General features: G+C 43.0%; 1 protein-coding gene across 1 annotated transcript in view; it reads left to right on the forward strand.

Moving 5' to 3' along the window:
* OTOGL (otogelin like) overlaps positions 1-12,742 on the forward strand; it is a 315,223-nt gene that overhangs the window by 29,035 nt on the left and 273,446 nt on the right. Inside the window, exons 9-10 of the mRNA XM_075344757.1 lie at positions 4,671-4,798; positions 11,465-11,571. Of these exons, the coding sequence (XP_075200872.1) occupies positions 4,671-4,798; positions 11,465-11,571 (235 nt within the window). The remainder of the gene's footprint in view (positions 1-4,670; positions 4,799-11,464; positions 11,572-12,742) is intronic.

The following is a 12,742-nucleotide window of genomic DNA, read 5'->3' on the forward strand; positions in this document are numbered from 1 at the left end:
GATTGTCAGAATTGTTACTTTATGATACTTTTCATTCCTTGTCCACCAAGGGGCATGACTTAAGGTTGAAGGGGTGTAGCTTAAGATGCACCAAATTGTGGCTACATTTTGACACTAAAAACTGGCCAAAAATTAAACAATTGTTTATTATTTTGCATAAGACACAGTCATAAGGTGGATTCATCTCATCTACATCTAAGCTGTCTAAATGTAAAACAATGTTAGTGAATCAGCCCTAATTTATACAAATTTTGTACATACCTGTTTTCATGCAATGGATTTCCTTGTTTTTATTGGAATATGATTCAGACTCGGGGCAGGAAAACCCCAAAGGAACATATATTCAATCAAGGAGTAAAGAAACGTGGAAAACAAATCAGAATATGTGTTGCACCCCCTTTCACTCTGATGACCACTTTACACACTCTTGGCATTCTCTCAAGCAGCTTCGTCAGGTACTAACATAGAATGGATTTCAAACGTGAAGGAGATCCCAGAATTCTTGACAGCTGTGCCTTAGCTCTGCGGTCCAACTTATCCCAAACCAACTAAATTCTGCAGGCCATGTAATCTGATACAGCACTCCATTCCTCTTCTTCTTAGTCACATAACCCTTATATAGCCTGGAGATATGTTTTGGGTCATTGTCTTAATTGAAAACCAGATAGGATGGCATGTCATCACAGAATACTGTAGTACTTGTGGTGGGTAAGAGTGCCTTAAATTTAAAATAAATCACCGACCATGCAACTAGTAAAACGACCCCAGACCATCACACCTCTTCATTCTTCATGGGGGGCACGACACATGCAGAAACCATCCATTCACATTTTCAGAGTCTCACAAATACACAGCAGTTGGTACCAAAAATCTCAAATTTAAACTCCTTAGACCACAGTACAGATTTCCTTTGATTTAGTATCCAGTCCTCCTGTTGCTTGGCCCAAACAATTATTTTCCTGTTTGTGGTCCCCAGTAAGGCTTCTTTGCAGCAATTAATCCATAAAGACCTGCGTCTCACAGTCTCATTTAGGGAGTTGATGTTATGTGTGTGCATCATTTATAAATGCTGTTGTCTGAGGGGTTATCGATTTGCATTTTCTGAGGCTGGCAACTCTGATGAACGTATGCTCTGCAGCAAAGGTACAGTGCTGCTTGAAAGGTTGTGAAACCTTCAGCTTTTTCCATATTTCTGTATAAATTTTACCTAAAAATGTATCAAATTTTCACACAATACCTGAAAGTAGGTAAAGAGAACTAAATCAAATAAGTGTGTGAAAAATATTAGACTTTGTTATTGTTTTAAATGAGAAAAACTATCACATATCTGTTAGGGCAAAAGTAGCTTAAGCTTTTATTCTTAGTATCTGGTATGATGCTTTTATGCAGCAATTACTGCATCTAAATGTTTCCAGTAATTGTTGATATCATATACATTGGTTTAGAAGAATTTTAACTGATTTCTCCCCACAAAATAGCTTTGATTCTGTTCTATAGATGAGTTTTCTCCTATGAACTGCTCACTTAATGTCTTTCCACACCATTTCTGTATAATTAAGGTCAACATTTTCAGTGGTCCATTCCAAGATGTTAACTTTATTCTTCTTCAACATTTTTTTGTGGAATGCATTGTGTGTTTTGGTCCCTTCTCTTGCTGCATACCCTATGTTCTCTTGAGATTCAGTTCAAGGACATATGTCCTTATATATTCCTTTTCAATTTTCTGGTCTAATTCAGAACTTCTTAGTTCATCGATGATGACAAGCCTTCATGGCCCAAATGCAGCAAAACAAGCGCCAAACATGATACTACCACCACCATGTTTAACAGATATATGAAGTTTTTATGAAAAAATGCAGTGGTTTTCTGTCTTCAAATGTGACGCTTCTTATTTCAACCAAACAGCTCTATTTTAGTCTCATTCATCATAAAACATTGTTCCAGTAGTCTCTTAACTTGTCTAGTTGATCTTTAGCAAACTGAAGATGGCATTAATATTCTTTACTAGCTGTAGTACCCAGCGTTGCTCAGGATAGTAACTGTCTCTCTGTTTCTCTCCTTGTCTCTGTCTGTCTGGGAAATATCTTTCCCCTTGTAATTATGCCATGCACACCATTGTTGTTCAGTGTCCTCTTGATCGTGGATTCATTTACATAAATCTTAGCTATTATGAGGTAGGCCTTTAGTTCCTTATTGGTTATCTTGGACACTTCTGTAACATTGTGGACTATTATTATGCGTCTTGCTTTTGAAGTGATCTTTGTTGGTTGATCACTGATGAGGAGGATAACAATGGTCTTAAGTTTCTCAATTTGTACGCAATCTGACTGTGGTGGAGTCCAAACTCGTTATAGATGGTTTTCAATCCTTTACAGCCAGAGGATCATTAATAGCTCTTCTTCTGAGGTCCTCAGCATTCACCTTTTTTCATGCTTTGATACATCTTTACAAACATTTGTTCTGAAGATCAGATTTTGATAAATCCCTGTTATTTAAATAAATCAAGTCAACCAATCACTACTGGTTGTCCCATTGACAATTTTCCCTTAAAATTATCTGCTCATCCTAAATGTTCACATGCTTTTGCGTTTAGGGAAATTCCACTTTGTATCATTTAAAATCTGCCAAAATCTAATATTTCTTAATGAAGTTCTCTTTGCCTACGTTTAGATGTTGTGTGAAAATCTGATTTAATTTAGGTCAAATGTTTGTAAAATATAAAAATTTCTGAAGGCTTCATAAACTTTCAAGCACTGTATTTCTTGGTCTTCTTTCCTAAAAGGGTTAATAATAATCATCTTAGGAATTTGAAAAAAATACACTTGAGGAAACCTTCAAGGTTCTAGCAATTGACTGACCAACCTTGATGTCTTAAAGTAATAATGGAGTGTTATTTCTCTTAATTGAGTGATTCTTGCCAAATTCTGACTTAGATCAGTTGTGGAATAGATCTCCGCACTATATTAGGCCTCTTTCACACGTACATGCCTCCAAAACATGTTTGGCAGTTTTCTCACGTACCGGAGACACGTACACACATAAACCTAGGTATTCCTATGGTTTTGGACACACGTACGTATTTGCACACGGAACGTGTGTCTGTTCTGTACTTACTTGTGTCCGTGTGTTTCTCACGCCGACATGTCCGTTTTCTCTTCGGCATCACGGGTATCACACGGAACGCAAACGTGTCACACGTAATGCAAACGGACCACATGGATGTGTTCCATGTGACACGCACCGGAGAAAAGACATGTGTCTGTGCGAAAAAAACCCAAACCTTTACTCACCTTCTCCTGCCCTCCTGTCTCTGCCGCTGCTGTCACTTGCTTCCGACCGCCGCTCATTATGCTCATTGAATATTCACTTCACTGCAGCCAGAAGCTGCAGCAGCAGGGAGTCGTCAGGGCTGGAGACCGAAGATCAGCACTACGGACAGAGATGCCAGGGACAGGTGAGCAGAAAGTTCCCGTTCTCCATGTGTTATCACGGATAACACACGGAGAACACACGTGTGCCATACACACGGCACACCGAGGGTAAAACGCACCTCTGACACGTCCGTGAAAAACGTGCGTGATTTTCACGGATGTGTAAAAGAGGCCTTAAACTGCATAACAACACTACTCTTAAAATACCCATCAAAAGGTTGCAAACTCTTTGTGAAGGCTAATAATTCCACAATTCAACAAAGCATACCACTTCATTGAAAGCCATTTGAGGTGAATTCCTGATTAAGCTGTTTGTAATGCCATAGGCGTGTAAACTTGTAATCTATGTAAAGGGGAGATACTTAGAAAAATCTGAGGTTTAACACATTTTCTATTTTGTTTCACGCCTGTTCTTTTCTCCTTGTTTCCATATGTGTTACTTCATGATTTTTATTCAGTTTGAGCCTGCAACGTCCATGCTCCAATAAAAATAAGAAAAACATAACTAGTATTATATTTTGACCAGAAATGCTTCATAACCAGAGGTTTCTCAACAAATCAGTCACATGTGACTATACTCTAATATTCCAGTTCGGTGGGGTTTTCCATTTTAAGTAAAAGAGACCCCAAGCATTTTTTTATGACTAACATAACATCAGAGCAGGCACTCACCCTCCCCGGGGTCACGTTTGGATCTCCATTGTTGCTCCAGTCTCTGTGTTTTGGCAGCAGCAGTGACGTCATGACTACTGCACACATCACCACTGCTACCAATCACTGAGTTTAGTGCCTCTACCGATGTAGATGCGGATGTAGCCGCCAAGCTCAGTGTTTGAGTGCAGTGTTTAAGTGAGCTGTTCACGTGGCTTTACTGCTGTAGCCACAAACACTGAGACTGGAGCAATGGTGGCGAGCCGGTGCTTGACCCGCGGACAGTGAGTACCTCCTTTTTTGTGATTTGATGCATATAAGTGTTTGATCTCAACTGTACTTAAAGTGTAAAAACACTTTAAGCAGTTACATCTAATTGCTTACATTTCTTAAAAGAATATACTTAAATGGAACTTAATTGCAAGTTTTGTTTGGATAAGATAAAAAAATGAACTTTTAGAAATTTTTAAAGATAAAAATGATAACATTATTATTCTGATACTCAAGTATTTGATGCTGATAAAAAGTGTTAATATATGTCATTTACGTATGTAATATATCTGTATCATTTGCATTTCCTATACACAGCAGAAGAAACTACAGAAGACATAGCTTTATTTGCGAACAGCTGGTATATCCAAATTCCAGATGAACAAATTTGTGTACCCACAGTCTCTGAATACCCAAATCCTTGTTCTCAGGAGTCTGTCCATGAGGTACGTTTATACTGAAATATAGAGATTTACAAAGTAAATGATCTTATTGCTCAAATCACGTCAATTTTGCTGCCTGCACTACAGAAAGGAATGTTACTCTGTGATTTGTCACTGTAAGTAGGTAACATTGAGTACATATGTGGTGCACTTGATACCCAGTACACTGAGCAGAGGGTCGGATCCTGTGTGTCAACAGTGGTGGTGGCAGTGCCCGGCGCCTGGTGCACCCATGCAGTGGATAGGGCACCCAGTCACTGTGTGTGAGAGGGATAACGCTGTTATTCCTGTCCTCTCTGGTAGTGGTATACTATGGCATTCCCCATGATGTTAATGTAGTGGAAGGAGTCGGGAAAGTGTCAGCAGACATGCATGATGTTGAATTAAGCCAGATGCAAACTTCACTGAATGGCAGCAGGTGGTCACAGCAGATGACAAAGCATGTATGGCACGCCACAAGCTTTCAGCAGCTAATAAAGAGAGTTGGACTTATGAGGAGTGCATGGGAGCAAGTCCCTCTAATGTCTAAGCTGAAAACCAATACTGGCACTTTGGAAGGTTTTCAGCCCCACCAAGACTGCGTTCTCTAATGGGCCTCCAAGTTCCTTCTCCCACTTATCTTCATTGTGTACAGGGGGCTAACGTTCCCATCTCCAGTGTGGGTGACTTATTTCTGGCCGAGTATTCCTCTTGCATCCACAGCATACTTGCAATTAGACTGTGTGCTCTAGGGCAGTGTTCCCCCAACTCCAGTCCTCAAGGCCCACCTACAGTGCATGTTTTCAGGATTTCCTTAGTATTGCAGGGGTGACAATTCTATCACCTACATAGGTGATGCTTCCAACACCAGTGCAGTGCTAAGGAAATCCTGAAAACAGGCACTGTAGGTAGGCCTTGAGGACTAGAGTTGGGTAACACTGCTTTAGGGGACCAAGGCATTCTTCCACTACCAAAAGTACAAGTCCACATTCCTCCCTGCAGGGTCTTCAGATAAGTCTGCAGGAACAGGGGTTACATGGTTGCTGGTGGCTGCTTCTGCTCTTGTCTGCCTGCTCAGACTACTCTGGCTTGCAAAACGCATTGCAGTAACTTTTGTGTTCTAAAACGCCACCAACCCAAGCCATTTTCCTAGCAACTGGCTCATTGGGGGTTAACTCTTGGTGTACCTGTGTGGGCTGCATACCTCATATAAACAGTGCAAAACTTTAAGTATTGAAGGCACATATGTCTAAAATTCACATTAATGTAATCACAACTTTGGGGCATTACACATAATTTCCACCTTGGTTATGTTGGCTGCAGATTGTTGCGGATTTTTCTGCAGATTTCACCTTATTCATTGCAAAGGGTGATATTTGTAAACTGCCTTACAAATAAAAGTATAGCACTTTACAAATTAAATTTATGTATGTATTGTAATTCTAATCTAATCATAGAATAATAGAATATTAGAGTTGGAATGGACCTCCTGGGTCATCTAGTCCAACCCCCTGCTCAAAGCAGGATTCACTAAATCATCCCAGACAGATGTCCGTCCAGTCTCTTTTTAAAGACTTCCATTGAAGGAGAACTCGCCACCTCTTGTGGCAGCCTGTTCCACTCATTGATCACCTTCACTGTCAAAAAGTTTTTTCTAATATCTAATCTGTGTCACCTCCCAATCAGTTTCATCCCATTGCTTCTAGTCTTTCCTTGTGAAAATGAGAATAAAACTGATCCCTCTACAGTGTGACAGCCTTTAAGATATTTGTAGACAGCTATTAGGTCTCCTCTCAGTCTTCTCTTTTGCAAGCTAAACAATCCTAAATCCTGTAACCATTCCTCATAAGACATGGTTTGCAGACCAGTCACCATTCTGGTCACTCTTCTCTTAACTTGCTCCAGTTTGTTGATGTCTTTTTTTAAAATGTGGTGCCAAGAACTGGACACAATATTCCAGATGAGGTCTGCCCAAAGAGGAGTAAAGGGGGATAATGACTTCACGTGATCTAGAATGTATGCTTCTGTTAATACATCCTAGAATGGCGTTTGCCTTTTTTGCTGCTGCATCACACTGTTGACTCATGTTCAGTCTGTGATCTATTAGTATACCTAAGTCTTTTTCACACATTCTGTTGGATAGCTTTATTCCTCCCATGCTGTATATGATCTTTTTATTATTCTTGCCAAGATGTATGACTTTACATTTCTCTCTGTTAAAAAACATTCTATTAGTTGCTGCCTATTGTTCCAACTTGTTTAGATCTTGTTGAATACTCTCTCACTCTTCTCTAGTATTAGCTATTGCTCCTAGCTTTGTGTCATCAACAAATTTAATCTGTTTACCCTAAATTCCTTCATCTAAATCAGTGATAAAGATGTTTAACAACATGGGTCCCAGGACAGAGCCCTTTGGTACCCCACTTGAGACAGTCTTCCAAATGGATGTGCAGCCATTTATGACCACACTTTGACACAGATTACTAAGCCAGTTACGAATCCATCTAACAGTTGCCTTGTCCATTCCACACTTGGTCATTTTTTTCAATAAGGATTGTATGAGATACTTTGTCAAACGCTTTGCTGAAGTCAATATATACTATATCCACTGCATTTCCCTGATCCACCCAGTCAGTGATTTTGTCATAGAAGGAAATTAAGTTAGTCTGACAAGACTTATTAGTTACAAATCCATGCTGGCTCTGGTTAATAACTTCATCCTCATCCAGGTACTTGCATAAATGTTTAATAATCTGTTCAAAGATCTTTCCTGGTATGGAAGTCAGGCTCACAGGCCTGTAGTTCCCTGGGTCCACCTTCTTCCCCTTTTTGAAGATAGGGTCAACATTTGCTCTTCTCCAGTCTTCTGGAACTTCTCCTGTTCTCCAAGAATTTTCAAAAATTATGAAGAGTGGTTCTAATATTTCCTCTGCTATCTCCTTCAGTACTCTGGGGTTTAATTCATCTAGACCTGGGGACTTGAATTCATTAATGTTAGTTAAGTATTCCCTCACTATCTCTTTGTTTATTGATGGCCTGGATTCTTCTAATCCTACAATAGAATGGTGAAGATCAGTTGATTTTGCATTTACTTTTTCAGAGAAAACAGATGCAAAATAACAATTTAAAAGTTCGGCCTTCTCAGCATCATTTTTTACAACTTCACCATTTTCATCCTGTAAAATTCCTATAACATCTTTGACTTTTCTTTTATTTTTGACATAACTCCAAAATCCTTTTTTTATTGCTTTTGACATCTCTGGCAAGCCTTATTTCATTATCAGCTTTGGCTAATCTGATGTGTGCCCTGCAGGTTTTACAGACGGTGTTTAGGTATGCCTCCCTCTTTCCATAATCATATAATTTAATCTGTATATTTGGATGTAACCTTGGTTGTTAATATGTAAAGTGCAAGTTCACTTTTTAACGCAATACTATAGACTATATAGCGGTATAAAATAAAGAAAATGTTGAGTGAGGGTATGTGGTAGTCCAGAGCTGCATTCACAATTCTGTAGTTTCAGAGGGGAATTGAGAAGAGTTTACAATAATGATCGCGATGCCCTCTGCCTACCGTTCTCTCAGCATCTCAGAGATATGTCCTCTTCAGCTGGATGCTAGATACAAACTCTATTTAGTCATTGCCAGGCATCTCCACATCCAAAACTCAAACAGTGATCTATTGCAGCTACACAAACATTTAGAAAACTTCTTAGTTCCCATTCTGATCAGAATTTAAGAAGCCCTCTGCCATCTATATTTACTGATCACTGATTTTAAATTCTCTTTTCTTGTTCTTTTCTGCTTTCTTGCACCATTGAATTCAGCTACAATCTATGTGTCACACTAGGTATGGGGAAGTGCCAAGCGAAAGGGAAGAGAAGGCAAACCCTGGGTCTAGGAAAAGGGATATGATGACCCCTGACCAAACCTACTGCTAGTCTCTGGGGTCCCTCACCACTTTAGATAGGTTCCACATCTATGTGCTGAGCCGGATACCTGACCCTAGGTATCCCTAGTGCTGGGCCCTAAATAGGGAACGGATGGGATGTGCTCATTGTCAACCCTACTAAACATTATAGACAAAACAAGGAGGACACACAGGGGAAAACATGTGAACTACTTATCTACAGATGACTCAGGTAGAAATTCAGCAAACGTCTTAGCAACGATACCACATAGGAATACAAACCACCTGCTTGCAACCAAGGCTTGAATGAACTGAAAAATATCACCAGCACCAGTCCAATGAAAGAAGGGATATTTAAGCACCAAGAGAATGCTGATGTTCAGCAGGTGGGTGGAAGGCGAACTCCTGCTAGGTCCAAAAGGGGGAGAGATGAATCCAGCAGGAAAGCTACCTATTCCAATGAATACTGACAGCAGGAACAATGGAAAGTCAGGGAGCATTCTGCGCAGCCAAATGCTGTGACCTTCTATGGCCAGAAACCACATGACTGTCTGTCGCCCGTGACACACCCGTGACATTATGTTCATGTGTAATATAGAGTTTTACCACAATATGACCATATATCATCTCCTTACAACCTCTGAGTAGTGATGATCGAGCACTGCCATGCTCCATACTTGGAACAAGCAGTTGGATGCTCGGATGGGCGCGAATTGATTAACCGAGTATAATGGAAGTCAATGGGGGACTCCAGCATTTTTAGAGAAGATTTCACAGAAAAATGTTTGAGTCCCGCATTGACTTCCATTATATTCGGGTACTCGATTTGTGCCCATCCGAGCATCCAACTGCTCACTCATCACTACTTCTGAGCTCTAAGGAGTGATTTTTGGGCATTCATATAGTACATGTGTATGAGTCGGTATTGTACATGTGCCGCCCCCGTGCCAGCAGCCGGTGCTGCTCGGATCTGGATCTACGGTGCGGCTCGAGGGGTTTTCCGGACCCAGGGGTCGCGCGGACACTCCGAATAAAAGGGGGACGTATTTATACAGGATTGGTTGTAAAATGTCTGTGACGCCACCCACGGTGTGTGGTGAGACGTAGCACCACCGCTGCCGTTGCGGGGCTCCCGGGGATGTTGGGCTGGCAGCTGGATGTTAACCCATCTGTGGGTAGGGATGGATGTCCCGGGGCCCAGTGTCTCAATGTTGAGGATGGTGAGTGCAGGGGCCGGCGCACCCGGCCAGGCCGGGGATGTTACTCATGGGCAAATAAAGCACACAAGTCCTGTGGTAAACCAAGGTAATGGTGGCCGGCTGCCGCAGACGGGTGTACCTGATCCCACAACCGGGTTGGTAGTCAAAGTCTCTCTCTTTTGCACTCAGTGTGTTGCAGGTAGGACTTCCCGGTGTGAAACGCGGGAGTCCGCTCCCGGTCCTTTGGTTGGGAGCCGTGCCCATCTGACACTGACTCTTGGGATCTACAGGCCCTGGTGGTTGCCCTATCCCTCTCTGTGGGTGGTTGTCTACTTTTCGGGACTTAAGCGGGCTTTACACGCTGCGATCTCGCTAGCGAGATCGCAAGCGATCGTACTCACCCCCATCGGTTGTGCGACAAGCAAATCGCTGCCCGTGCCGCACAACCTTGCTTAACCCCGTCACACGCACTTACCTGCCCTGCGACGTCACTCTGGTTCATGCGGCGTCACAGCGACGTCACACGGCAGGCTTCAAATAGAAGCGGAGGGGCGGAGATGAGCAGGACGTAACATCCCACCCACCTCCTTCTTTCCGCATTGCCAGTGGAGGCAGGTAAGGAGATGTTCGCTCCTGCGGTGTCACACATAGCGATGTGTGCTGCCGCAGGAACAACGAACAACATCGCTAATAAGCAGACAACAATTTTTTGTTTCATTACAACCTCTCCGCGGCAAACGATTTTGACCGCTTTTGCGATCATTTAAGGTCGCTCATAAGTGTGACACCCTGCGATATCGTTAATGACGCCGGATGTGCGTCAGAAACACCGTGACCCCTATGATAATTCATTAACGATATCGTAGCTTGTAAAGCCCGCTTTAGGTTGGGACAGGACCTAAAATCCTGCCCTCAATTGGTTAATTAGCTAGGGCGTTGGTGCCGGTCCTGACTTCAGGGTCCAAGTACCCCCTCTGTGCACACGGTTTCCGGGTCGGTTCTCCGGTGTTGGTACCGGCGGGCTCCAACCCTGTCCCGGTCCACCTCGGATCTCCGGCAGCCATCTTCCCGTCTCCTGCAGACTCTTGCTACTGTCTGCCACCTAGCCAAGGTGTCAGTGCTCCGACCCTGGCACCTGCCAAACTTCACTCCTCACTTGAACGCTCCCTCAACTGATCTACTCTGTTTTCCCGCCCCGGGCTCTCCAGACCCCTAGGTGGGCGTTCCCTATCCGCCTGGTCCCGCCCACTGGTGTGTCCGTCCTTCCCTGAGGGGGGTGACCAGGGTTTCAGGTCGGCTAGTTTAACCCTTCGTGGAATGGGTGTTATGCGGGGGCTTACATGTTCATCTGGTTTTCCAGGGCGCTACATACACACAACACCCAACACATAAAATAAGTATCTGAGGACAAATCTAGTCAAGTAGAGTTCACTTTAAGTATAAGGGTGAACTTCAGCTTTGAGAGCAGCTATGTTTGTGTGAGGAATAGATGTGACGATGATGTGTAGCATTTCTCATTGCCATGTATTATACGAGAGGTTTCGCAGCACATCATGTTGACCCTGTATTATTTGAAAACAGGCAATATTCCTCAAGTGTCAAGTGCTGTTGCACTTCCCTTTTCTGAGCTGCCATGAGACTATTGACCCGTATTCCTTCATTGCCAGCTGCATGAACGATCTCTGCAAGTAAGTGTTAACAGGTTGAAGAATCAAACAAATCACAATGAATATGTTTGTCTAGGATTACAAATAAGGGTTTACGGCTTTTCTAGAACACCTCCATAGCGTGCGGCTAGTATTGCTGTTCAGCTCTGTTCACCTGCATGGGAATGAGCTGCGCTAGAAGACACACTGATGGACAGTATGGGTGTACTACTGGGGAACTCTTAGGCGGGCTTTGCACGTTGCGACATCGCAAGCCGATGCTGCGATGTCGCACGCGATAGTCCCCGCCCCCGTCGCAGGTACGATATCTTGTGATAGCTGCCGTAGCGAAAATTATCGGTACGCCAGCTTCACATGCACTCACCTGCCCTGCGACCGTCGCTCTGGCCAGCGACCCGCCTCCTTCCTAATGGGACGGGTCGTGCGCCGTCATAGCGACGTCACATGGCAGGCGGCCAATAGCGGCGGAGGGGCAGAGATGAGCAGGATGTAAACATCCCGCCCACCTCCTTCCTTCCGCATAGCCGCCGGCGGCAGGTAGGAGATGTTCCTCGCTCCTGCGGCGTTATACACAGCGATGTGTGCAGCCGCAGGAGCAAGGAACTACATCATACCTGTCTATGCAGCATAATTATGAAAAAGTCGGAGCCTGCAACGATGATATGATAACGATGCTTTTGCGCTCGTTAATCGTATCATCTAGCATTTACACACTACGATCTCGAAAGTGACGCCGGAAGTGCGTCACTTTCGATTTGACCCCACCGACATCGCATGTGCGATGTTGCAACGTGCAAAGCCGCCCTTAATGTATTTTCTGGTCTTTGCCGTATACATTTTCACTTTCTTTAGATTACTAAAAATATAGCCAAATAATGAGAAACTGTGAACCAAGTGGAAGCATCTCTGTCTGTTAGGGATCACTTACATGAGCGTATAAATTGGTAGAGTGCCATCTGATAAAAAATGGGATTGCACTCGGACCAATGTTATTCAATGAGGCCGGGCAGATCTGCGTTTTTTTCTCAGCTGTATTCGGCATGAGAAAAAAAAAAAGACTCCGAAGTGCAAGAAAAAAATCAGATGTCATATGGACCATCAGAATGGCATCTTGATTGTATGGATACATCACTATTCTGTAAGATGGGAAACTAAATGGTCCTGTAAAAGATTAATAGCTTGTGAGTAACAG

The sequence above is a fragment of the Anomaloglossus baeobatrachus genome, chromosome 4 (assembly GCF_048569485.1).
Source record: "Anomaloglossus baeobatrachus isolate aAnoBae1 chromosome 4, aAnoBae1.hap1, whole genome shotgun sequence".
NCBI classification, from domain to species: domain Eukaryota; kingdom Metazoa; phylum Chordata; class Amphibia; order Anura; family Aromobatidae; genus Anomaloglossus; species Anomaloglossus baeobatrachus.